The sequence below is a fragment of the Echinops telfairi genome, unplaced genomic scaffold (genome assembly GCF_000313985.2).
Source record: "Echinops telfairi isolate 266 unplaced genomic scaffold, ASM31398v2 ScPeMD7_25;HRSCAF=90, whole genome shotgun sequence".
Classification (NCBI taxonomy): Eukaryota; Metazoa; Chordata; class Mammalia; order Afrosoricida; family Tenrecidae; genus Echinops; species Echinops telfairi.
Genome location: NW_022103922.1, coordinates 9,466,924 through 9,494,609, shown reverse-complemented (window position 1 = coordinate 9,494,609; position 27,686 = coordinate 9,466,924). Strand labels below are relative to the sequence as shown.

Here is a 27,686-nt window from a genome sequence, read left to right as displayed (position 1 = left end):
CAGAGGGGCGGTGAACAAGAGGAAGTCCCTGGACAAGATGGACAGGCGCGGTGGCTGCCGCAGTGGGGTCCAGCACAAGAACAGTCATGAAGAGGATGCGGGAATGAGTTGGCAGTGGTTCCAGCTGTTGGCCGTGGAGTTGCTATGAGTCGGAATTAACTCAGAGATACCTGACAGCATATGACACAAAACGGAGGAAGCTTTTCTGTTACCCGCTACTGCTGAGCAAACCCCACTTTTCATTAAGCTGGTATCCATGGTTTTCTGATCGTTCATTTCCATGTGCTTCCTGCTTCGGGTGGGAATGGAAATGCCTCTGGTGTTTTGGGGAAAATGTGTTTAGATTGCCATCTCGGAGGACCCAGATGATGCTCTGTCTCTTGGTAAAGAATTTCAGAGCAGGAAGTTTTGCTTCTGTCTCCTGAACCGTTTGCGTGGGACCTCCCAATTGCAAATAGAAAATATGAGCCCAAGCAAACAAATGAAAAAGCATATTCTCAGATTCACAGTCAACTTGTCAGGACCTTTGGGGGAAGTCTTATGCTGTATGCTTGGGTGTGCTTCCCATTTTTGTTGTTGTTGAAGGTGTTTGGGGGATGCTTGGGAGTAGACCTACATTTTCGTCATCTCTTGAGCCATTTGGAAGCTTCTGGTTGTTTCCTTCCTGGGCATAATAAATAAAAAAAGAATGGTCAAGTGTTTTCTCTGTGGACACAGCTTCCCTGTCACTGGCTTTTCCAGTGGAAGAAAGGGTGGTATGCCAGCTGCCAAGGAAGCCTATAATCTAAAGATAGACAGTGAAGCATTTGTACTCAAGTTCAGAAAATAGATGCTAATCTAAATTTCTGAAAATCCCAATCGAGGAAAAAAAATTCCATTGACAATGAAGATAATGCTCTCATGTCCTGATGGTCTTAGCCATTTGAAAAGATGAACTACTTATCTTAGTCAATAAATACTTGGCTGAGCACTCTGTAACTGCAAAACTTTGTTCTAAGCGTAAGAAACCATGTGGAATCTAAACCCTCACCTTCCAGGAATTTGTTATTAACTCATTCAAGCAAATAAAATATATGCATAGATAGAAGAGACAGAACTGGGTGAGTGCTAATTAACAAAGGCATAAAGGGCTATGTGAAAAATGTTGACTTTGTTCTTTGATGTATGTCTATTTTTTTGAAAGCCATTATTTTAGAACTGAGACAGACTCTCTTTTTCCGCAGAAGATGTATGCCGCCAGTCCCTACTCGGACCCCGTGGTGTCCATGGATCTGGATCCACAGCCGATCACAGATGAAGAGGAAGGCTTGATCTGGGTTGTTGGCCCTGTCCTGGCAGTGGTCTTTATCATCTGCATTGTCATAGCTATTCTTCTGTATAAAAGGTAGGCTTGCCCAGCACTCCTGTGGAGACTTGATAACCATTCTATGTTCATGGTGTGGTTGATTAGAGTAGCAGTGCTCCAACCCATTTCTATTTCCATTTTGAGGTAGAAGCTTAATATAAAGACTGAGCTACTTAAGTTGTATGTAACAGGTGGCATCTCTTTATGGTCCAGCATGCAGGGATTCCACCCACTCACCATCTTTAGGCAGTCCATGTACTTGTCATGTCAATTGAGATATTAAAAAGCCCACAAGGAGGTAATTTCTGTTCAAGCTTGCATTTTCTGGTTTCTAATGTTGTTTCTTCATTTCAACATGATTTTTGGCAGCAATGACCACTGTGCACATTTGTATCCATTTCATAAGGTGTACATGTGCTGAGAATTTTTCCCCTGTGGCTATTTCTCAAAAGTAGCTATAAAATCAGAAGGATGGGAAAAGAGAAGGAAGAGGAGGAGAATGGACTGTCTGTTCTTTTCAGGTCTTCCGTCCCTTATCCCATCTCTTTAATAGAGTGAGGGCTCCATTTTGTCCAAAGACGGGGAGGCCGGGGGAAGCAAGGTATGATTTTCCTTTGTAGGAACATACAACCTTAATCTTTAGAGTGTCAAGTTCCACTGTAACTTGGTGTTTTGGACGGCTTGGGGATGGAAATAATGGGAATCTACCCCACCTCTTCTGGTTTTCTTTTTCTTCTTTTTTTCCAATCACTGTCAGCCTCCATTATATATAAGCAAGATGTTATTTTCCAGTTTATTTCCTTGCCAGTTGAATAGCGGCAATTCATAATTCTTTACCACCCCCATCACTGCCTACATATATCCTGGCTTTAAAAGTATTAATTGTAAAATTATATCGATGCACATTTACAAAACAGTTTAAATCTTTTAAATAACTAAATCCTATACACCCTAAATAGCCTCCCTTGACATCAACTTTTACCAAATTTTACTTGCATAAAACTCTAATCTCTATGTTAATTTTCCACTGGTAGTGTGATAACTCTTTGAATCTGCTGTTAAAACTATCTCTCACTTTCACTAAAAGAAGCTTCTTTCAGTATCTCTCTTTCTCTCTCTCATTTGCTCCTTAATTTTGGACTTCAAAATCTAACGAAATGTCTTCATGTTGATTCTGCATCAATGTTTGACCTTATTTTCTCGTTTCTGTGATTGCACCATTGGGTTTATATTAATTTTTTTCTGCCCCATACCTTCTTAAACATGGTCTTCCTATATACCTGAACTTTTTTATCTACTGTATACACTCATGTACAAGCTGAGTTTTTCAGCACATTTTAATGCAGTTTTGTGGTAAAATTAGGTGCCTCATCTGATATTCAGATCAGCTTTTACTCAAGTACATACAGTATATATATCTATATCTATATCTATATATATACTCTTCCTTGATTTACAAAAAAACCCTTCTAAACACTTTCTGGTTGAAAAGTTTTCTTTTCTGGGGCTGTATTTCATTTATTCTGGTGTGAAGAGTATATTTAGGGGGGAAAAACTGATGAGAGAATGTTCATAACCATAGCCCATTAAATTGCCTCTTTTAGAGCTGGAGAGAATAAAGGAAATATCCATCATTATCATTTCTTAATGGGTGCCATCATTCAGTTAGCCAGAAAAACACCTGAAAAGGCTGGTGGTTGAAGGCCAAAGCCTCCTTTGGTGAGATGGTTGCAGTCCTCCTACCTCGGTGCCTTCATACATTGCATCTTGAGGAGGCCTTGGCCGAGCCCTCCTCTCTCTCATGTACCAGGAGAGGACTGGAGGCACCACGTACCTCCCTCCCAGAATAGTAAGGGGTGTTGGTGTCCAGGCAGGAGTTAGTGCCTTTGGCAGTTCTGGTTCTTATTTATTTCCCAATCATACAATGCCAAGGTAGAGTTCTCTTTTCAGGTATCACCCCCTATCAGCAGGAGTCAGGTTGGAACACCAGGGCCTGTTGACACTTCCTGTCTGAACTCTGGCGGGTGACCTTCTCTGATGGTTCAAAATGGGCGGAGCTCTGCCTTCCTTTTCAAGCTGTGCCTCCTGCCCACATCTCTGGATATCTCGAGTGATGCCCCTTGCCACAGATGCACTCCGCATCTCTGAATCTGTTTTGCAAATAGGAAGAAATCGGATGAGGGCATGAATCATGTATTTTTTAAGATTTATCATTGTGTCCATTTTTTTCAATCTGCCTGTGCTTCAAAAACAGTTACACTTTCCCCTAAACCCTGAAAATGCGGCATTGTGTTTGAAGGCTTTGCGAAAAGAGAATCGCATTTTCCTGTGTGCGTACGGAAATGCACACACCCTCGCGTGCTCAGTATATTTAGCTAGCCATCTGAGGGCCCATGAAACATTGCTGAAATAGAAATGCTGGCTTCAGCAGTAAAGAACATTCCTGACTTGAAATTCAAGTAGACCCAACAATGTCCTTCTTGATTACCATGAGGCTGTTCCAGAGGAAGTCTTCTGTACTCAGTGAATAGTGGCTTTTAAAGCCTGGATTCAGAACAAAATTAATTATGTAATAAATATTCAGTCCTTCTTTTCAGGTGCTTCTCAGTTTATACACAGGCCATTAACCCAGAATTAGCTTTATCATCATCAAGATGGTTATTGTTAAAAAGTATTTTACATCCTATCTGCGAGTACTGTTTTGAGAAGAGAATGAGTTTTCTTAGTAATCCCTCTTGCCTAGGTACCTGTTACGAAACACTTGAGTTAGGTAAACAAGTTGTAACCACAGAAGAATAGTTTATCCATGCAAGGAAGCATATTAAGGTATCTAATGAGACTTCGAAACTTACTCTTCGTTATGTTAATAGGGAAGTGTGCTGTGCTGTTTTATCTGGCATTCTGTTTGTTTGGCTCTGTCTTAACCTAGACATTTGTACGCCCTTGAGACCTGAATAATCAGCAATTAAATTACATCACTGAGGATTGGTAGAACTCTGAAGTACCGCCTGATCAGAAAAGTACATTCTTCTTGGTAGGTCTTTGGTGTCCAAAATTATCTGGCACTCCGGTTTCTGCAATTGTGTGCTCGATCTATATAAGGCACCGAGATTTAAGAATTGACAGTGGACAAAGATCAAGTGGGAGCCAGACTTAGAACAACTTTGGATGAGGAGTCCGTACACTTGAATTCTGGTTCACATTCTGTGACCAGCAAAATCTGTAGGGCAGCAAGCCAGGGCAGGCCCCAGGCCCTGGGGCCTCAGTCATCCCACACTTCGGAAATGAGGACATAGGTTGTCTAATTAGATCCTGGAATATTGTAAGTACTGATATTTGGTATTCTTAGAACCCGAAAAGGCAGTAAATAGATTGGGAGTGTCTGTGTATCCGCTTGTGATGTGGTGTGCTTTGTTTGAAATATGGCTCCAGGCTGCCTTTCACTGATCAGCAAGCACCAAGGATGATAATCCTCATCCCCAAAGCAATTGAATCGTCTTAGATAGCCATCGATTCGGTCCACCTGTTACAGATGCCAGGCTTTCTAGCAGTGAGTTCCAGAACGCTCCAGGAAATATAGCCACAGAAAGTTGATATTTAAGAACAAATCGCTAGCCTGGCTCTAGGGAACAACATTACAAGATGGGAATTGTTGGCTGGATTCAAGGGAAATACAGAAAGAGTGGATTGGGACATCAGGGAGGTTTGAGACTTGGCCTAGATGGAGGCAGCATCCTTGGGTGGGAGTCCTTTAAAACCAGCATGGGTGTGGTGGAAAGAATAAATCATCCCAGCCCCAACCGTGGTTTACCGATAAGGGCCACGAGGTCTGTGTGATGAACTCACCGGCTGCCCTGCTGTCACTTATGCCTGGAGGCATCCCTCCGTAGGGTTTCCAGGGCTTTCTTTTTGGGGAACTAGACTGCCAGGACTTTCTGCCAAGGGGCCTCTGTTTGAAGTTGAACTTCCAACCCTTTGGTCAGCAGCTAGCACTTAACTCCGCATCGCCCAGGAACTCTGACTCAAACACGGGCTTCTGACTTTTCCGTTGTTCTCAGCTCCAACACTGGCTTTCTGCAGACTTGGCCTAGGTGGTCTTCTCTCGGTATATCACCCCAGCATGTATGGCCAAGGATGTCTTGATGATGCTGTGAACCCCTGGGGACCCCCCACCCACCCAGCAGCCGCAGTGGGCGATGCCATCTCTGCCTTCTGCTCTTGATTTTGAATCTCTCAGCCTGCAGAGACTTGCTGGCCTGCCTCTACCTCTGATCCTGGTCTGGCTAATGAACTCAAGTAAGGGAAGATACTGCCTGATAAAGAAGGCCTTTGTGGGTGCCTCCTCTTCTCCCGCCCCTCTTCTCTACAGGTCTAGACCATCTTGTTGCTATGATTATCCCCCAACTTATGGCCGCCTCATTCGTAACAAACACCAGCTGTTGTAATCCATAGGATTTCCATCGGCTAATACTTAGTAGATGGCTACATGTTACTTCCTAGTTTGTCTTAATCTGGAAGTACTGCTGAGGGGGAAAAATGTATTCAACATCTTAGCAACATGCAAAACTCCACTGCCAGCCTTCTGGTGGCTTTGCATGGGTTGCATTGGCCTAGAATTGAACCCCGATCTCCTGCCTGGCAGTCTATAGTTCTGCCCCTGCCTCACCACTGCCTCCCCAGGCTGCCATAGCCTCCCCTTTCTGATGCCCCCAAAGCCCTTGCTTATTTATCAACATCGTAGAACTGTTTCTTCGTTTCCTTGCCTTTCTGCCCCGCTCAACTGCAGATCAAGAACTTTGTGTTATTTCTTACTGGTCCCTGGGTGCCTCACAGAGGGCCTGGCACAGATGGGTAGTAACTAATTGAGAGAAAACCAGTCTAGCGGCATTAGACAAATATGTATTCTTAGCTGTGCCATGCCACCTTCAACTTGGTCAGCAAGACCCTTCATACAACCTCAGTCTCCTCTTTCATTTCACCAGTTGTCAGAGCCTCCACACTTGTGCTGAAAATGTGCCCCTGTGTCAGATGAGGCTGGCATTTCTATGGAAGAGGGGGTGAGTGGTGACCTAATGATGCACCCCTTCATCCAAATACATCCCTCCAGTCCACACACCTGACAATGTGGTCCATTAGTGGCTCTCCCCTCCCTCAGAAGAATAGACTTAGTTACCACTGACTCACTGATCACTTCATTTTTTTTTCTTTAAAAGGGAGCAGGTGAGCAGCAGGTAGGTTGTTTTAACCCTAACACACTAGGTAAATCATTTTCAATGTCAGGATGCAAAGAATGAAGCGGCGGGCATGGGATCTTCGTTCTCGTTCACTGTGCACTTTGTGTGTTTGTGCCATTGCAATGTGGGTTTCGCGTGTGGGCATGAGATGGACTGGATTATCTTCTGCAGCCAGATGTGCCCGCCAAGCCTGCCTTCTCCACCACTTTGGCACGATAGAAGACTTAGTACTGTCTTCTGGAAATTGAGAACTCACTTAATGCTCAGCGTGGTGATGGCTTAGCTCAATCCCTCTGCGGGGACTGATAGGCTTTCTGCCAAAAGGACATGGTTATTTCAGCGGCCCACGTGTTACTCCAGATGAAAACGTCTCTCAGCAGGTGGGAGACGTAGTCGCAGGCTGCAGCACCTCTTTGGGGAGGAAAGCTTGTCTCATGGCAAAGGCTGGCCACAAGCTGCTTTTCTGAATCTACCTGGCTGGAGACCAGCCGAGCTCTGCAGACTCAACAGCGTTGAGGATGCTCTTTTTGGAAAAGTGAAATGTTTTTAAGCCTCTGTTGGGGATATTAAAAGAAAAAAGAAGGTCTTGATTACCTTTTTTTTTCAAGAGGGCTTTGAAGAAATCATCTCTGCCACTTTACTAAGTGGTCGGTCATAGATTAGACAATTGTTCACATGCTCTGTGTGTGTATGTGTGTGTACACAGCTCCACAAAATGTGCAGGTTATTTACTTAATTCACTTAAAAGAGATCGTGTGTCTTGGCATTGACAACTTTTTATTTTCAATGAATCAGTACCATGCAAGAAACAATGCTGTACTCTCATTAAAAGGACATTACTTGTAGGGTGTTTCGTTGTTGTTGTTGTTGTTGTTGGGTTTTTTCCCCTTCCCATGGCGTGTTTTCTAAAAATCAAATTATCCTTGGCATTGAGCACCTCCTGGGATGTACGTAAGGTCATCATGGCACTATTCTGTAGATGGTGGATAAAGTGAATGTGACATGAACTCACAAAAAGAAAAAAGAGGGAGAAAGACAACGAATTGTTTCTTGGGCACCAAGCCCTCACGTCCCGATGAGCTCGGGATTAGAAGCCGTGCACTGTGTGGACAAGCTGTCGTTTATGAGTGTGTGTCAGTTGTGTGTCCTCGCTTGTGAGCACTGTTTTCTTACATCTTGGTTGTCATGGTTACTCTCCTTACCATTGGCCAACTAACATGTAGCCTTTCTTTTTCCCTTTTTGCTGCATTAAAATGGAGCAGTAAACCTGACAGGTGAGGAGTAGAGAACGGACCCCCTGAAATGCTCCCTAAGGAAAAGCACCAGCACCCGGGGGACATTGAGCAACTGAGGAGCGGGAGGGTGGGGGCTGGAGACGAACGATGGCGGCTGGCAGAAAGACGGATAAAATGTGTATATTCAGACAGATTAGAGAGCTCAATAAGTAGTTAGATTTTGGAAAAAATAAATACCTCATTTTGTCTCTAAGAAGAACCAGTTTTTTTTTTATTTTTTATAAATCCTATTAGTCACAAGCAGCGTCAGAGTTGTGTTTGGGGTGAAGTCAACATCTGTGTGTCGTGTCTGCGGAACGTCCCTGTCAGGTGTGCTGTGCACCTTACTCATTTAGTTCTCTTTTGACGGGAGATTAGTTTGTTTTCAAGTGTGGCCTTGGGCCACCTCTCTGTATAGCAGGGCTCTCAACCTATGAGTCTCTCACAACCCCTTTGGGGGTCGAACGACCCTTTCACAGGGGTCGCCCGATTCATAACAGTAGCAAAATGACAGTGATGACATAGCAACAAAAATAATTTTATGGTTGGGGGGGCGTCACCACAACATGAGGAGCTGTATTAAAGGGTCCCGGCATTAGGAAGGTTGAGAACCACTGCTCTATAGCAATACTATCTGCTATCATTCTTGCACCCTGCCAGTATAAATTTGAGATTATTATCAAATTTAAAAGTCGTCTCCTATGTCTCCTAGCGCTGAATCATACCAATAATAATAAGCTAGAATCAAGTGGTTATTGCTGGTTGGCCCAAACTCACCTTCTTGTGTACACACACACTCATAGACATGTACATTTGCTTCTCTGTATGCATATATATGTACATATACCTACATGTTCATACATATATATACACACCAAAGGATTCCAAAAAACATCTAGGAAAAATTGAGTTTAAATATAATGTAATTCTTTCACTAACTGTTCAAAGCTCTTTTGTGTGTGTGTGTGTGTCCATATATTTTTTCCCCTGGATTAAAAAAATTAAGAAGGAAAAGGTTGATGAAGTTCATCCTGCTCGCCTTCCTCCTTGGACTGAATAGTGGTGATGCTCAAGGGTGGCTTTCCTAGACCCCCACCCGCAGCAGCAGCAACACCTGAGAACTTGTGAGAAATGAACATCATCAGCTCCCACACCCGCTTCCCCGCCTCCCCACCTCCAGGTCTCCTGAACTAGAGACTCTGGACCAGGACCCAGCAGTTTGTATGTCAGTCGTCTGCCCATGTCATTCTGAGCCATGCGACAGTGTGAGAGCCACTGCTGCCTGCTTTTCCTCCAAACCAGTTGATGCTACTCAACAAGCCTCAGTCTCCAGGAAAGGCCACCTTATCACATGGCCATCACTTTGTCATGGTTGCTGTCCCTCTTAGGTGTCATCAAGTCATTTCCTGCTCGTGAAGATGCTCTGCACAACAATGAAACACTGCCCCCTCCCAAGCCATTCGTTAAATCTTTCCTGTGCTTGAGCCCAGTGTTAGATCCGCTGTGTCCATCCATCTCCTGGAGGGGCGTCCTCTCTTTCACGAGCCTCTACTTCACCGCACATCTATTAGGGTTGGCTCTACATTGAGTGGCAGCTCTTCCCCAGTCGAATTGTGCATGCTTTCTATCCCAGGGACCCCATCGTTTGGCATCATATCAAACAATATTCCACTGCTATTCATAAGGTTTTCAATGGCTACTCTAAGAAATTGGCCACCTCTTCCATCTTCCTAATCTAACTCAGGCTGGAAACGCTGCTGAAAACCTGTCCACCAGGGGTGACCCTACTGGTATTTGAGATCCTGGTGCAGAGCTCTCGGCATCACAGCAGCACACAAGCAAGCCACCCCAGTAAGATAAGCTGATGGACAAGTGTCTATTCAACATCACTAGTTCCCGTTTATCCTGGAAAAGAACATGTGCAAAAACAATTTTTCCAGCCCAAAGACAACAGCTATGAACTCACTTCATCTGAGTAGAGACCCACCTTTCATAACACTGTCCAGACACTACAGCTTCATCACTGCCTTCTTGTTCTACTGAGATTTTGGAATCATTGCCATTTAGCAATGCCGGCTCATAGACACCCTTAACGGGCAGATAGCCTCATCTTTCTCCATCAGAACGAGTCCGGTGTTTGCAGCATCAGCTGTGCACTTAGCAGTCCAGTAGTTTCACAACAGTGCCATCATGGATCTAAGATGGTAGGGTTGGGCCCAAGGGAAACATCATCTTCTAACCCTCCTCAGTGTACAGAGGTGAAGAATCTGAGGCGAGAGTTAGCGTAGCCTCCTCAAGGTAGTACATGCCCATGGCGGCTGAACTGGGTTTCCATTTTGAATGGTGTCAGAACCCTGACAGGTATGAATTAGCATCTTTGAATATTAATCGTCACTCACTGCCATTGAGTAAAGTTCTACTGGTGGAGACCGTACAGGGCAGGATAGAACTGGTTTCCAAGACTGGTAATCTCTACAGGGGTAGAAACCCTCATCCTTCTCCCTTGGGTCACCTGGTGTCAAACGGGTTGTTAGCAGCCCGATGTGTAACTCGCTATGCCATCGATAGTTTCCAAGAAATTTGAACTTTCGTGAGAAGCCTTCCATCCAATATGACCTCCCATTGCTTCTACTTCCTATAGTGCTCCGAGAGGAGACACCAGTTGAGAATAGGTAAAAATAAAATACCCCTTGGAAGAAAGAGCAGCTTTTGTTGCATATTAGCCACATCCCCAACACCCCCACGTTTTTATACTATTAGCAATTCCTGGAAAGTCTCAAATGTCATAGGACCTTCCATTTCCTGCACATGCACAACCCTGCACACGCACAACCCTGCACAGGTACCTCTCACCATGGAAAAGAAACTGCATTGGGGTTTGCCATTGTTAGAAGGGGAGAGGGGGTAGTAAATGATACAAGTATGCCAAGTTCACAATCTGCTTTTAGTCACTATGCCTGGCATTTTTCTAAGTAAAAAATTCAAACGAGGGCTCTGAAAAAGGATCAGGAGAAACTGTACTCTTTGAAACCACGTTTGCCCTAATGTAGATGATTGGCTGCCATTTAATCCTGGCAGCAGCTTTACTCTTTACGAGCCTTAAATGTAGTCATGACATTTAACTTAACTTCAAACCTTTTCTTAGTGATTCTTTCTGTCTTGGATAACGCCGTTTTAGCCCTTGTATGTTCACACATCGTAGGGTTGGAAGGTGAGCATCAGAACTGCACGTATTGTGATCGTCGGAAGGAACTCCACAAAATCAGAGTTAAACAGCCGGAATTGCCAACTGATTAGGGTCAGGGGTCAGGGTGGAGCTATGGTCTTTGGGATCATTTCATTGAGCAGACAGAATGAAGGAGATGGTCATTCATAAGGGTGAAGACACTCCTCCCAAAAGTCGCTCTAAGTGTGAATTACAATGTTAATCTCAAGCTCTGGACTGTCTGAGACTCCTATCTGTGGAAGCTTAAGAGAAGAATTCCAACGATCTTGCTATCAGAGAAAGTGACAGGAAGAGAAATAAGGGAGAAAACCCCAGATTGGAGTCATTGGCCTTTGGCTAGGGACACTGGACGGTGAAACAGACTCAGACCTGAGCATGTTTCTTGATCTGAGAAGACAGTTGACTGACCAGCCCCATGCAATGCTGTCTGTTAAACCATTTAGATTTTACAGTTTCCGGGGGGGCTTGGGGGAGGGTCAATGAATATTTAGGGTTACAGTGAGTCAGATTTGATTTAATGGCAGTGGGTTTTTTTGGAGGGGGGGGTTAGGGAGGGTCAACTGAATCTGTCAGGAGCACAAGGACACGTCTCCTCTGGAGCTGGTCACCTGCCCCCCATTCTCTTCCTCCTGTGTCTCTCTCACCGGCTCCTCATCGCTTTCCCCCTCCTCTTCCTGTTCTCACCCGGCACAACTGGAGCATCCCAGCCCTGTGGCCTCATCTCCACTGCACCACTCACCTCTGCTTCGTAGTACGGCTTGGTAGGTAGGACTTGGTGTCCTAAGGCTGGACTTGAGTCCTTCCGGTAGAAGCAGGAAAGCCTGAGATGTGTGAATTCAAGGCCCTGAGAAGGGAAAGCATCTGATAAGACTCATTCAAGAAATTTCATTTCCTCCAGGTGGTTTTCCTGAAGGCATTGCACTGGAGTAAGTCAAATGGCATCAATGTTCCCTTCATTCCAGCCTTAGTTTTCCTTTATATAGACGAGTGGAAGTGGAAAGAAAAGCTATGTAACAGGAACCCTCTGGCTACCCAGAGAATGACCTCGGTGGCACTGAGTGAGAGCCCGCTGCCACAGCATCACTAATGAACTGGGCCGTAGCCATATTGAAAAGAGAGATGGGGAAGCTTCTGAACAGGTCCCCAGCTGAGAAGGCCTTTGCATTGCGTTGGGGCGAGTAGCAATGATTCTGACTTCAGCCTGGAGATTGTCGGAATCAATATTTGGAATGAGTTCACTGCTGGAGAAAGATTGCCATTTGTTACATAGGATCTTCATCTAGTTCAGCTTAGAGGAAAATAATAAGCTATCACTAGGCCTATTTGTGTTTGCAGGGGAAAACGATGTTCAAGAAATCCCAGGAACAAATCTGACATTTCTTGCGTAGACATTTGTTAACATTGTAATGTGACAGTTTAAACAAGTGTCTTTAATAAAGCTAGATGATAGCTTTTAAAAATAAAGTTAAAATGGATTGTGTGAAGTAGTCATATTTTTAACCAGGCTCTGTGAATAGTTCATAGATCTGAAGCATAGGACTTAACTGTTAAATTACTCATTATCTGATCTTTCTGTGACTCACTTTTATTAATAAAATATGAATCATAGTTAGTTTAACAACATGACCAATCCATACTACCCCCCACTCCCCCCGTACCTTGAAATTTGGAAAGGACGGGTGGTGGTTTTGTGTGGTCCTAAGTCTTAGGTGTTACGATGACCTGACCCCTCATGATTTAGCTACCTTCTGAGAAAGTCCAGCCCATCTCTATTCTTTATCCATCAGTGACCCAGAAAGGGACCAGGAGGGCTTATTTCACTAATCAATTGTAGGTCAAGTACTTTCAGAGATTTTCTGTATGGTAACAGACATCTTAGTACTGGCTACTTAAAGAACTGTACCCAGATCCCCATGATTAGACAGTGTGACTAAGAGAGAATGGATGTAAAAGGCTGTAAGTACAGATCATAGACACCGTCCTTAAGTACCAAGGGCAGAGTTACTGAATTACTAACATGACACCTTGAAGGAGGACTCCCATGGCATTTACTTAAGCTAAAATCCTCAGCATGAGGACGCGCTATCATGATCAAGGTCACAAAGTCAGCGAGCTGAAAAGTTTTAAAACTGTGAACCTGGGTGAGGGATTCTTGCTTCTGAATTTGTTTCTGTTGGTTTTTGTTTTATTCTTAATTGTCTCTTTTCTCCCTATAGGAAGAGGGCAGAGTCCGACTCTAGAAAGAGCAGCATTCCAAACAGTAAGGAGGCCCCTTCCCACCACCCGACAGATCCCGTGGAACTGAGACGTCTTAACTTCCAAACGCCAGGTAAAGAACATGGCTCGTCTTGCCCATCATAGAGTCTTGACTGATTGTGCCTGTAGAGACAAATATATCACTGTGTTTTGAGCAATTTTGTCTATACTGCTGGTTTATTTTAATATTATTGAGACTTGCCCAGGCAAAGATCGGACAGGAAATTAACTTTTTTGTACAAATCTGAGAAGAAGTGATGAAATTGTACTTGAGATTTTCAGAAGTATAGTACTCATATTTTTAAGAAAATTTCCCATTTTCATAGGCTTAAGACAGTTTATTATTTCAGTAACACCAATCTGGAGAGAATTCAAATTTCTTATCTGGCTGGTTAATTGGATGGATGATGGATGGATGGATGGATGGATGGATGGATGGATGGATGGACGGACGGATAGACGGCCGGACGGATCAATCATTTGTCATATTAGTAATATGTAGATTCATCCCATATTTTTCTGTTTATCACTATGATAAAAATAAGGAAGTAGAGGAGAAGCTAGGAGGAAGGAAGACCAGAAAGAAGAGAGGGAGGGAGGGAGGGAGGGAGGGAGGAAGGGAATGGGAGTGGGAGTGGGAGAGGGAGAGGGGAGGAAAATGATGAACTTTATTTTTTAATCTATGCTAGATACCACTGACCAGTTTACCTCTCTTGTTCTGGGAGACACTGAAAGTTACCAAGGATAGGAAAGATATTTGTTTTTTTAAATAAGTGAACATCTAGTTCTACATAGGAGAACATAGTATTCCTCCTAAGGGATATTTTGTACAGTATTATTCATTCAAACCCAGTGTTTTTCTTTTGCTTTCTAGAAAATCACTCTTGTTTAAACCACATTGTATATAATGAATGGTAAAAAAATATATAGAAACATAAAGCTTATCAGCACTGGCTGACTACCTGGTGCTAATGAGTGAGGTAAAGATCTGATCTGGAAAGTGTTGTCGATGAAACTTGTGTTGTAATCATCTATTCCAATTATTAAGTTCCAAAGGGGGCACTTCTCACTCATATATTGGTGTACCCTAGATTTATTCAACTGCACATTAGCCATGTATTGTTTGGAATGCAAAATACATCTATCTTGTGTTTGCTTCATTTTCTCTTTTACCTGTAAGTGTATCCTTATAACCAGTAATTCTTCAACTGCAAGAAATGTCCATCGTTTTCAAAGTGACTGTACAAACCATGATAGATGGGGCCTGTTCTTATTAATTCTTATTAATTCTACCTCAAAGAAGCATAAAATTGGGAAGAAAATGGCCTTGTAGCCAATCCTGGAGGAGTTGTGTTTTCTTTTCCCCCCAAAGGCTACTAAAGGTGGCAAGGATGTGAAACCGTACACAAGTATTGAACAGATTTGCATGGTCCTCCAGGATCAGGCTACTTCCTCAATGCCACATGTACAGCCACCCTCTAGGTGCACCACAAGACCACTGTGGTTTGAGTGAAGGTTGCTGGAGTTCTTAGCTCATGGCTTTTAGACACAGGTGCGACTACCTCTTATGAATGGACTCAGGCCCTTATAAAACACCGGTTGTCCTAGAGTTGACGCCATGACATGGTGGCTCCACGTGGGTCAGAGTTGAATGGTGCCCCCAAGGGTTTTCTTTCTTTTTCCATGGTTAAAGGGATTTCCTAGGGAAATTAATAGGTCATCATGAGTCAGGATCAGTAAAAAGTAAAGATGTTGTTGGTCTGCAGCAACCCCTCTCCTCAGCCAGCAGCCAAGCGTCTCTCCTTCTCAGCCTCTCAGCCACAGGGCCCCCGGCTTCTGCAGAGGCCTGGGGCGTGCTCTTCCACTGGTTCTGCCCATTGGGTTTTCAGTAGCTGGGGTTTTTTGAAAGCTCATCTCCAGGCCTTTCTTCCAGAGTCCCCTAGTGTAAGCTTGAATTCATCATTGTCGATTCACCATCAAGCAGGCTGACTGCTTAAAACCACTTGGAAGCTCCCAAGACAGTTGTTGTTCATCGATATCAAGTTGATTCCAGTTCATGGTGATGCCAGGTGGGAAGAGTAGAACCACTTCTTAGAGTTTCAAGGAGGTGGCACGTTGTCAATGGATGGCCAGCCCTGCCTCCTGGGGGCACTACAGAGTAAGTAAAAATTGGCAGGGTTTCCCCTGAAGCGTTGTTACCATCCAGGATAGGCTCACTCCAAAGTCATTGTCTTCTCTGTGACTTCTCGCACCACTTGTCTTGTTACTGAGAACGGAGATCCTGGCTCTTCACAGCTTCCTCTTCACTGCCCTGTCTCCTCTGGCTTGGCTGGCCCACGGTCTACCAGCAGACCCTTACGCATTGCATAGGATGAAGCAGAAAGGCAAAGTAGGCCCAGAGAAGAGAGTCATTGGGAGCTCCCACCCCCTTTCTCCCTAGTGCTGCGGAGAGAGTTTCCCGAGGGTGGCATAAATAGGAAGTATGAATGGGAGCAACATGGGAGTAATATTAACAGAGAACTGGTGACACGTAAGGGACTAGGAATGCTTGCAACCAAGGCATTGCCATCTTAAACTGCGGTCTTCTGTTTTGTTTTAGTTTTCTAATTGTGCCCACGTACATAGCATGTCCACACATCCAGCACGCAGAAAGATGCCATTTAGTAACCCAGTACTGGCACAGCATGCCCATGCAGAAACCATGGACATTATTTACAGAGACCCAGGGTACTTTTCATTCTCACTGATGATTTTGCAGGGATGACCAAACCCAAGAATTCCACAAAGCATCTGATTTTCCTTATGTATACAGTGATAATAAATGGTTTTGAGCGGGAAGCTGCTGTTTCAGAGAAGTCACTGAGCAGGTCACTGCATGTAATGGCTAAAGTGGCCATCTCTTGTATCGCCCATCACTTTACCAAAGTGAAACGGAGACCTATGTCTAGAAGAAGGCGTCATTTGAGGCTTAGCGTATCATATAGGTAATGGGGTAAATTCAAATGGACAATGCAATGAAGTGGGCATGAGGCACAAAGGAGGAGATGGGAGTGTATTAGGCTGGGTTGACTAGAGAGACAAAGCCAGTGACACTTATATATGTGTAAGAAAGAGCTTTATCCCAAGAACTGTATCTCAGGACAACATCCCAGCCCAGTCGAGCTGAAGTCCATAAATCTGTTACTAGTTCCAAGTCTCTCTTCAGACTCATGCAGTCGCATGCAATAATGCAGAGTGCAGAAAGATCAGTGGCCTTTGGGTGCAGTGTCTTGTGGATCCAGTGGTGGCTGATGCATCTCCAGGGCTCTGGCAGCAACCAGCAGGAAGGGGAAGGCAGAGCCAAGAGGCGGGAGGTTCCCAGGAATCTCCTTAAGAGCAGGCCACACCCAAAAGGAGGCATTCATCAGGCTGACCTGATTGACGGGCTAGACTCCACCCCTACACTTTTATATATCCTCATGAATTTATGAAACTACCACAGGGTGGTATCCTAGAAAAAGAGAGTAGTAAAGGAGAGATTGTCCTAAGACTGGCGCCCATCTGTTCATTCACTCAGGACAGGAAGCCACTGTTCTGCCCTTTAGCTCAGGTAAGCAGCCCACTTAAGCTTGATTTGTTGAAATAGTCGATTTGCTTCCCAGCTCTGTGTTGTGGCCTGCTGGCCAGAAAATTTGACCAATTTTCAAAGGAAGTAGACTCAGGTGGTATGTGAAATTCATAGAAATGTGAGCATGTGCCTCGACCAGTATAAATTCTAAAATGAGAGGCAGGGGTAGGATTGTTAGGGAACCTCTTTGTGCCTTTTCCTCTCCTCTCGTTCACAAATGACCAGGATTTTCCTGGCTGATGAAAGGAAAATAGCCCGTTCTCAGTTGGTGCACTGCTGTGATATCCCTCTTCTGAATTTGGGATTAGAATGCCCTTACATTTCAGACCCCAAAATCGCTTCTTTTATGTACAACATACAGGTAAATATATAATCCCTTATCTTCAAACATAATAGCATTTCAGGATATTTATGAATGGGATGCAAAAGGAGGTGATTGATCATCAAAACCATTACTTAAAAAAAAAATAAGAAGGACTTCCAGTGAAATAAGGAACCTGTGATTTATGTAACCCATTCCCCCGCACAGAACTTGTTGGTGAAGGCAAATGCATTTCCACTTCTGATGGGTCCAACGAGGGTGATAAAATGCCAAACAGAGAATCCCATTTGAAATTCAGGAGGCCTTTCACATTGCTTAGTTCACAGATTCTATACATTTTCCTTCCCAAAGAGGATGGTCTTGTGAATGAAATCTCCATTTGTATTTTAAGCTATTTATTCTTGTTGGATTCTACATTCAAGGAGTCAGATTCCCGCTCCCTACACCCCACCCCATCCATGTTGGTTCACCTACGAAGGTATTTGGAATACATATTACATATTGAATGTAAATCGGTATTTTGACAGTTCAGGTTTTGTTAAGCACTCTTATCTCCAGTACCACAACACGCCTGTTTCTGAGTCAGGAAAAGGAATCGGACAGGCTTTTTTGTCCACTTTCGCTCAACTCTGAGACATAGTAAAAAAGACATCGAAGATTGGTGTCTTTAGCATAACCATCTCTGTGAGAGTGGATGCTGCTCCTGGCTCATTTCAACGTCTCGGAAGAGACTGTTGGTTGGGGAAGGCTGATGCTTTCCTAGCTGGTAGGAGACACCTATGCTAGTGAAAACAGGCATGCCTCATTTTCATTGCATTGCACAGATACGCTGCTTTTTATGGTTTCGAGGGTTTTTTTTGTTTTATTTTTTTATTAACAAATTGAAGGTGCTCTGGTGGTGTAGTGGTTGTGCGCTGGGCTGCAATCCACAAGGTCAGCGGTTTGAAGTTGTTAGCCATTCAAAGACTGAGCTTTCTACTCCTGCAAATACTTGGGCTCAGAAACGCAGGGGCAGTTCTACCCCATGCTCTACGGTCGCTCACTATGAGTCAGCAAGCACTCCATAGCAGGGGGTTAGGTTGGGTTGGGTTTGGCTTTAACAATTCAACGTTTGTGCAGCCCTGTGTCTGCAAGTCTGTCAGTGGTAACTCTCCAACAGCATGTGCTCCCTTTATAGCTCTGTGTCACCTTTTGGTAATTCCAACACTTTTGCACACTTTTTCCATACTACTTTGCACACTTAAACACATGATAGTGTAAACATAACTTTTACAGACACTGGAAAGCCCCCCCAGAAAATTCTTGTGGACTCCTTTATTGTGATAGTTACTTTATTTGAAACCTACCTGTATTATCCATGAATAAGTATTACTGTCTTAGTAAGCTTTAGAGCTAAGCGTGTTTGAGAGAACCCGACTCACCTAATCCCTTAATTGACTAGTGGTTTACAACCCTATGTCATCAGTTACCGGGGTGTCGGATTGGTCAGAATGAAGGTGAAATACACCATTATATTTTACTAGAGGCAGCCCAGATGGCATAATGATTATGCATTAGGCTGCTCATTACAAGGTCAGCAATTCAAAACCACCAGCTGCTCTGTGGAACTAAGGTGGGGTTTTCTACTCCTAAAGAGTTACAGTCTCAGAAACTCATGGGGCAGATCTACTTCATCTTATAGGGTCTCTATGAGCTGGCATTGACTCAATTAATTTTTATTAACCACTGGGTGTCAGAGGAAACCAGCCTATAACAACTGAATGGTTCATAAGTGCAATTGTATGGTTATAATATATAAAGATCATAGTAAAGTCATAGAAGATAGGAAAGATAGGAGAGGAAATAAAATAAAGGAGTCAGACATGTTTTATGGTAGCATGCTCACCTCAGCCCCTCTTGGTGGTCCATGTGGAGGAGGGAGAAGAGAGGCCAGAGAGAATCTTTACTGTCTTTGGGATATTTATAGGTAGCCATAAGACAAGCGTATCCAGTAGTTACCTATGTCACAAGGTGGGTGGTAACTACAGCAAGGTCCCTGAGCTCATAGGTGAGGAAACCTAATACCTGCAGTGGGGGAAGGTAGGAGAGGGGCCTGGGTGACAAGGTGGGAGGAGATAACAAAAGGATGTCTGCTTCCATAGGGAGATAAAATCAGCCACAGGCTCACTTTAAGGCAGCATAGCTGTTAGGGGAGAATCTGTGGGGATGATATTTAAAGCAGGATAATGTACTTGGACTTTATCTCTAACTTACCAAAGTGGTGGCTTTCCTAACGTGGAATACCAGCTTTACAGATTCCCTCTGTAATAAGTTAGGGAATATAGTCCTAGTCATATTTCCCTCTGTTAGTTTCCCACAAGTGGGTAAATTTTCCAATTCTTTTAAGATCTGTGGAAGAAGGGATGCAAATGCATGTTGGCATATAAAAGATGCTTTTACAAGGAACCTCTACTAAGCCTCACACATTCTGGTGTATACTAGAAATTGGCTATGCATCAGGGTAGGGTGATGAAAATATTGCATGTTATCAACTAGATTGGAAGGTAGTCTTTTTTTTTTTCTTTTGTATGTTTGAAAACTTTCATAATCAGTTAGGGAAACTTTCCTGCCCTCCCCCCCCCCCCCAAGAAAGTATAAAAGTAAAGTCAAAATTATTCATTATTTTACTTTTTCTTATTTTAAAAAAAATTACATTTTAGATGAAGAATTCAAAGATTTCCTACTATCCAATCCACTTTTACTGTCCCATGTTAAAAACGTCATATCAAGACCATGCTCCATGAATATTCTTCTAGATCTCTCTCTCTCTCTCTCTCTCTCTCTCACACACACACACACACACACACACACACACACAGTTCTTTAAATTATAAAATGTACAGATAATGCGTAGACGGACGAAAGGAAAGAAGGAAGGAAGGGTGGGTGGGTGGATGGATGGATGTGGATGGGAGTTGAAGGAAGATAGCTGTGCATATATGGTACATAGAATTTGCTTTTTGAACCGTTAGCCCCAAGAGTAGACTTTCCTATTTCAGTGCATTTGATGGTCTCTTGTTCAGCAGTTGAAAGGTTCTCAGTCATGTGTCTTGGGTTGCTCCTGCCTGTGATGCCATAGTTACATACTGACCTCAGGGCTTCCCACACCTGTTAGGGCTCAATCTAAGTGCTAGGTGCCTGAGACAGGGGTTGCCAGGCCCTAGGGTAGCCATGTTTACTATTTTAAAAGACAATGCCACTTCCAGATTTGTTGAACTATCATTAAAAAAGGCTTTACCTTCAGGATGAAACCTCTGGCCTCTAGTCTCCAAAATTGGTCAAGGTACCTAATTGCCCCAAGACGGAAATGTATATGAAAGCTTAAAAAAAAAAATGAGGTTCCTAGAATGTGTTCATATTTCTAATCTTGTCCAGCAAAGCAAAAGTAGAGAAACAAGTGTTCTTAAAGAAAAAAGAAAGGAATTTTGAACATGTGGTCACCACCTCTCTCTGCACTTGCCGACTTCCACCCCTGCTCCGATACATTGCCCGCCCGCCCCCACTCCACCCCACCAACCCCTTTCAAATAAAATCATCGTGGTTGTACTTGTACCTTGTTGGAAAAGCGAGCTTTTAAACATTGATGATCAGATGTTACAACTTGAGGCCATCGTTTTCATTCTGTGGGTGACCTTAATATGTTTTGCCCTAAAGCAAGCACGGGTGGTAGGTGATTGATGGCCTGCGAAAAACACAAACAAACTCATAAAAACCTAATGCGTTAGAAATAGTAGTATTAGCAGCTGAAATGTCTTCCTAGCAACTGAATGAGCTTCATATACTCTTGAGGCATCTCTTTGCATCTTCCAGTGCTATTAGTTGCATTGATGCTTACAGGATCCACTTTTCGATAGCCTTGCTTTTTTATCTTCAAAACTCAGTTTGAATTATAAGAAACTTAGATGATCTGGATACACACACATACACACCAAATGTGGTCTTTTTTTTTTTTTTAACATTTTATTAGGGGCTCATACAACTGTTATCCCAATCCATACACACATCAATTGTGTAAAGCGCATTTGTACATCGTTTCTCAAAACATTTTCTCTCCATTTAAACCCCCGACATTAGGTCCTCATTTTTCCCCTCCCTCCCCGCTCCCCCCTCCCGCAATATGTGGTCTTTTGTATCTTACATGTTGATTCATGGAATATACATGACATCTTTCTGATATAAAGGAACGTGGTTTGTTCAAATTCTGCAATCTGAGAAATCTTCTGTCAGTAAATTGTCATTATGCTATCCCAGTACTTACTGGGGAAAAGGCAACTCTTAATGGTGGAACTTGGGGGCAGCAGTGTTGTTCTCACCCTCCAAGCCAAGAACTCAGGTTTAATCCCTTGTCAATGCAGCTCATACACAGCATCCACCCATCCATCTGTAAAGACTTGCAGGTTGCTATGATACTAAGCAAGTCTCAGTGAAACTTCTCGACAAAGGCAAGAGAAAAAGCCAGGAGGCCTACTTCCCAAACAACATCTGCTGAAAGCCCTAGGGTCCGATCTGCAGCACGTGGCATGGAGTCCACGTGACTCAAGGGCCAGTTTGCTGGCAGCTGGCAATAGCACTGGTGAGCCCTGTCATGGACTAAGTCCATCGCATTAACGTTCCACCAGGAAGGGATGCTCTCTAACAAAGGAGGGTTCTCTTTTGCTCTGTATCCATCCTTGCTTTCAGTGACACATCGTGACCATAGCCACATGTTTTATTCTAAAATCGAACCGATGTTTGATAAACTGCTAACTCGGTTATAGAACCCCATTGACAAGGCCACAGTCCTTGGTTTGCTGATGAACTTAGCTCCCTTTTCCAAGACCACTAACGATTCCTCGGCCGTTGTCACGAAGTGTTGGGGAGGAGACCCACGAGAAGTGCAGTGCTGCATCATGACAAGCACACACATGTAGAAGCAGAGAAGACATTTTCAGAAAGATTCCCACCACATTTGCTCATCTCAAGCCGCAATTTCTTGAAAGGGATAAGTTCATTTTTTGAGGAGCCTGCTAACATTTCGTACAAGGTTTTGAAATTTTGTTTTTAAAACATATTTTAGGAACAAATATTTTCCCGTGGATAATAAAATCATTTCGCGCACAATGCAAATAAGGTTACTGACATAGTCTGACAGAGTGTTGAAAAGAAAACACTAAATTAGTTGTTTTTCTTCTGCTGAAAATCATGTAGCTTTTAGAATTTGTATCTTTGGTTCATATTTTCATGAAAGCTCATGATATTTGGTCAAGAAGTAACTGGGGACACTGTGTCTGCGTGTCCTTCACCTCGCCACCCCCCGAGCCACAGGTCCCTCATAAGCTGTGGCATTATCCACATATTTTCACAAGCTAGGGGTGGATGGTTTATGATCTGTGGTGAGCCTAGCTGATCTTTACAGTCCCATCTTAGTGATCTTGCTTCAGCTCTTCCAGGACTGAGAGAGGTTATGATAGGCACCATAGCATAATTAAGCCCACCTGGTGTCATGTGGTTACACATTGTGCTGTGAACCATAAGGTCAGCAGTTGGAAACCACCAGCTGCTCCAGTGGAGAAGATGAGGCCATCTAATGGTACAATATTACTTGATGTTACTGAAGTATGAAATGGTGTGTTGTATATATTAAATCCCAATTAATTTTTTTAAAAGAGTTACAGACTCAGAAACCCACAGGAAACGATTCTTCTCTGTCCTGTAGGGTGGCTCTGGGTCCAAATCAACTTCAGGGTAGTGAGTTCGGTTTGGGCTTTTAGTGGGAAGGGAAGAGATTTGGAATTGAATCCCCAGAAATCCACCGTGTTGCTAACAATGGAGGCTTTGATCAAGTACTTGAATCGCATTGGCCGTCGTTATTTCCAGGTGACCTAATTAGCAGAATGAATAAGTACCAGACAGATGGACACATGGAGGTCTGACCAGTGCAGGAACCAGCACAAAGCTCAGCATCTGCTTCCTGGCCCTTTGCTTTGTGGCTCCAAACACTTTAGAGATCACTCTCAACCTTCTATGGTGTAATTGGGGGCAGGGGAGACGGGGAGACTGTATTCTCTTTAGACAGTGCTCAACAATTAGTGGGCCACGTGTGACCTGCAGGGCCTTTTGCTTGATAGCCAGTGAGTTTCAACACAACAAGTCAGCATGCAATGCTGAGGACCCATCACATGACAATCTGGATTTTTGAGTTGCTAATAAAAGGCTAAAAATCTATCCCATTACCCTACGTTCCCATCAGGCAAATACCAGCTAGGTGAAGCTGAACAGCCTCACCAAGCTCTGATACTCCCCACAGTGGACACAGCCTCCAACAACGATGACCCTGACATGGAAGCTAAGAGGGAGTTTCCATTAATCTTGTGCGTGCTGTTACTTTCCCTGTAGTAGAGAAATATTTCTCTTTTCCAAGTCTCCATCGCAAGTGAGAAAATGAAGAGGTAGCCTTCTAGGCTATTTGCTCCAGGAAATGGAGATGCAGTCATTTTTCTGTGAAAGTGTTTACCAAATAGTATCTGGCCACCTTCTGTCTTGCTCAGCTGGCTCCTTCAGATCCTGGAGACTGTTTCCTAGCTTGAGAATCTCCTGATTCCCATGCTGTAAAGGAGACTCATAGAAAGACCCAGAAGCTCCTGGGTAAAATTCCGTTATTCCCTAAGTGGGTCAACAAATGCAATCATTTAACTTTTCATGACTTCAGAGCCCTTGTGAGCAAAATGAAAATGATGGATTGATTCATCTCTATAATACCTCTGAGATTTCAGCACCCTGGTTCAAAAGTTGTATTTCTTGTAAAGAAGTTCTAGTGACATCCCTGTCACACGTATGTACCCCTTTAAAACTGCCATTATGTTGCTGTTGTTGTCCTTCTAACCTAAGGCATCTAAATCTGCCATCTTATTTTTATTATATTGATACTGTAGATTGTGACTATCATGGCTCCAAAAGGAAATCCCCACCCAGATGTGATGCTGGTCTCGAAAAGAAGTTGGGCATCTAGCTGTGAGCTGACGAGGGCCTGACACAGCAAGCCCTCATTGTTTCTAAGCTGAGCCTCGGGCCCTTTCCCGCTGCTAATGGCCACTGGGCTAAAGCTTGCTGAATGAGAAGTCAGAGAGCATGCAAGGGGATCTTCACACGAATGCTAATCTCGTTCTCATACATTCTGATTGGACTTTTGAACAGAAGAAAAAGAAATAGAGCTATAGGCACCTGACAATGAAGTCCCATAGATACTCTCTTAGTTTCTTAGTGCTACAGGAACAGAAAAAAATACCACCAATTGGTGACATCAAAGGACAGAAAGCAATTGTCTCCGAGTGTGTGGTTTTGAGAGTAGATGTTCAAATCAAGTCCTGGGCTCTAGGGGACAGTCCTCCTTGTTGGTAGCCCTGAGGGTGTCGTGCCCGCCATTGGCTTACAGCTAGTTCTTCACATGGTTTCTTCCCCCTTGAACATGCCTGTCTCCTTTTAATTAATCACCACTCAGAAGAAAACATTACGTTTTGGTCCCATCTTGTATTCTGTAGGGCCTCATGAACAGTCCAAAAGGAAAGCCCTATTTCCACAGATGATCATACTAAAAGAGACTTCAACATAAATGTTGGGGTGGGGTAAAATGTAATTTTTCACAGGTACAGACACCTGACTCCCACACTCAGAGGTTCTGACTTGATTGTTCTGATGGGTGAAGCCCGGAGAGGAAGAACTTTAAGAGGTGTGAAGACAGAGGTGTCTACTGATGCATGCTGGTCAATTCCATATTGATAGTAACAGTCAACCCCAACCCTGGTCACCAGCCTTACATACTGAAATAATAACTAATGGTCTACATTTTCATCCAGGAAGCAGTATTCCTTGATTATAGCATTAAGTATATGGGTTTTTTTTATGTTGTTTTGTGTTTTAACATCAAGCAATGGAGAAAACTTTCTGGAGAAGTACCTGCGAGTATTTAAAAACAGATAATAATTTCCTGATCTGAACTAAAGAAGTTCTCCATCTCAGGGTCAATGTATAGCATAATTTTATGTTAATATTTAATATTGACAAAAAATAACTTGAAAATATGAGTACTTACCTTTTGGCTAAGTAATATAATATTAGATTTGAATCCTAAAAGTAGACAATTCCACTGCCTAATAGTTTTCTAGAACAAGAAGAGCCCCCCCCCACCTGCCAGAGAAACAGTGCAATAAGTTGTATGACCCTTGCATGTAAATCAAGTGAAAAGGGACCATTTTTTATTGTGACTTCAGAATTTATATCACTCTACTTATAGATAATAAGTAGATAGACATTTTAATCCCTGATAGCAAAGTGATATGTCCCTATTAGTCCATGGTAGAAGTCGAAGTGTAACTCATAGTCAGTATCTATGTCCTGCGCCATTAGGTTTCCATAAGTTCACCTCCCCTTTCCGGGCAACATCCATTCTGCCATTTTTATTTGTCCTTGACCCCCCCAGGGCCAATATCAGAGAGCTTCAAAAAATTCATGGAAATTTTTCCTTATCTTTTACTTCCATTTTCCCCGCAAGCTTTTTGGAGCCCCCTCTTATGGTACATAATGCCAAGTCCTAAATAACGGTGACTTAATGCTATAGTACCTGTGCGTGCACTGTAGGTATAGGTATGTTTTCAGGCTTCGAATGTAAGGAATCCCTGCAGGTTTGTTGGGATATCTCTGTAATTAGCTTCCAAAGTAAAACACCCAGATCACGAGCCAGTGCATGCAAAAGTGAAAATGTTGATCGCGTCTTTGGTTGGTTATTATTGGTCTTCTACTGCTGTTTTACTAATACTTTTCCCATCTCCAACTGGCTTTACTTTTTGCAGCTTTGAGCAGTAATTCAGTCCCCTACGCCTCCCTGATTGGCTCTGTGTCCTCCCTCTCTAGCCAAACCACCACTCAGTCCATATATGATAATAACTCTCTCCCACGATTCGCTCGAAAAGGTCTAAACATCTTTGTCTCTATTATTTCTCTGTTAAAGCACTGCAATGGATGTCCACATCAGTCCGCCTCCATTCCTCCATAAACATAGCGTCTCCGTTGACTTTGCATTTCTGTTCCTCACCCCGGGGTGCCTCATTTGGAAAAGATCATTTTAATGACCACATCACTGTCACCCACCCACGCTTTCCAAGAATGTGCATTAGTTCAATTCGACCATGTCTATGGAAACGTTTCAGAAACCAGCTTCAATTTTTTTTCTAAATTATAAATAACCACAAAGAGTTTCTACTCCTTGCTGGTGGAACTTCCACTAAGATTTTAACTGACTAGAAGGAGACCCTCATCGTATGAAGACTAGAACACTATTCCCAGCACTGTCACTGAGGCGATCCTGTTGAAAAAAACAGGTGGTTTTCGACTTTACTCTCCAGAACACTAGATAATTTGGTTTGGAGATAAAGGAAATTGCTGGGTGACTTTCCACACTGGGTCAATATCAAAAAGTGCCACCATCACCCAGTGCCCTCCAAAGAATCAGGGGAACAGATGAATGTCAACTCGGCTTCCAGTGTGAGCCCCTCCCACATTCTTTCCTCTTTCTGTTCTTCAGATGTTTCTCAGGGGACTGGGTAGTTCAGGTTTTGTAGCCAGCTGGACTTTCGGTCTCTAAGTCATGGTGTGTCCGTGATGCTCACTCATGGAACTCTGGCAAAATGAATCCGAGAGAAATCAAATTCAAATTGTACGCAAAGTGAGCAAAGATGCAGAGAAAGAAAAAAACGCACAGGATTCACGCCAATTGAACCATGGATTATTATTATTTTTGAATGGGGGTCTCTGACACCAATGTAATTCAGCTGGCAGACTGAACTAAAGATGTGTCCCTACCTCACCTCATGTCACTGCTTTCTTTAATCACCTTGTTCCCGCTACCTCCTTTCACCACGTGTTCTTCCATCTGCATTCATTTCCCATTAGTGGACAAAGATGTTTACACCTGAAGTAGATTGTAGGCTTGTTGGGGGTTGAATACAGGGGGACCCGAGACAAAATACCACCAAGTTGCTAGCATGGTCATTTCTCCCTATCCAGGAGAAGACCACCACCTCAACCTCTACAATCTGCTACAAGTGGAAACATTTTTGGAACTCAGTTTGGTGTCTGATGGTGTTGTCAGTGGGTGTCGTTGATGAGCTGTGGTGCATGTCCCTCTTTGTGTCCATAGTTGCATGTATGTGCGTGTCGGTCAACTTTAGCTCTCGTGAACAAGTAAAGCGATCTTAATCTAGTTTCAATGTGTGTAATGAATCCTGCAGAACGTTGCAGTATATGTATTAGCCCTTTGAAAAAGAAATCTATCAGGCTATCCATTTTCACTTTTTCGTTTTGTTTTGGTTTGTTTTTTTTAAAACATTCATTCTGTTTTCTTTTATTTAC

General features: G+C 43.3%; 1 protein-coding gene across 45 annotated transcripts in view; it reads left to right on the top strand.

Moving 5' to 3' along the window:
* Positions 1–27,686, top strand: part of PTPRD (protein tyrosine phosphatase receptor type D) — a 995,611-nt gene that overhangs the window by 846,454 nt on the left and 121,471 nt on the right. For 22 of the 45 annotated variants that reach the window (XM_045289116.1, XM_045289153.1, XM_045289139.1 and 19 more), the window contains 4 exons: positions 1,224–1,384; positions 6,559–6,576; positions 7,839–7,853; positions 13,296–13,408. In XM_045289116.1, coding sequence (XP_045145051.1) covers positions 1,224–1,384; positions 6,559–6,576; positions 7,839–7,853; positions 13,296–13,408 — 307 coding nt within the window. The remainder of the gene's footprint in view (positions 1–1,223; positions 1,385–6,558; positions 6,577–7,838; positions 7,854–13,295; positions 13,409–27,686) is intronic. The other 23 variants (XM_045289150.1, XM_045289148.1, XM_045289152.1 and 20 more) reach the window with 4 other exon arrangements.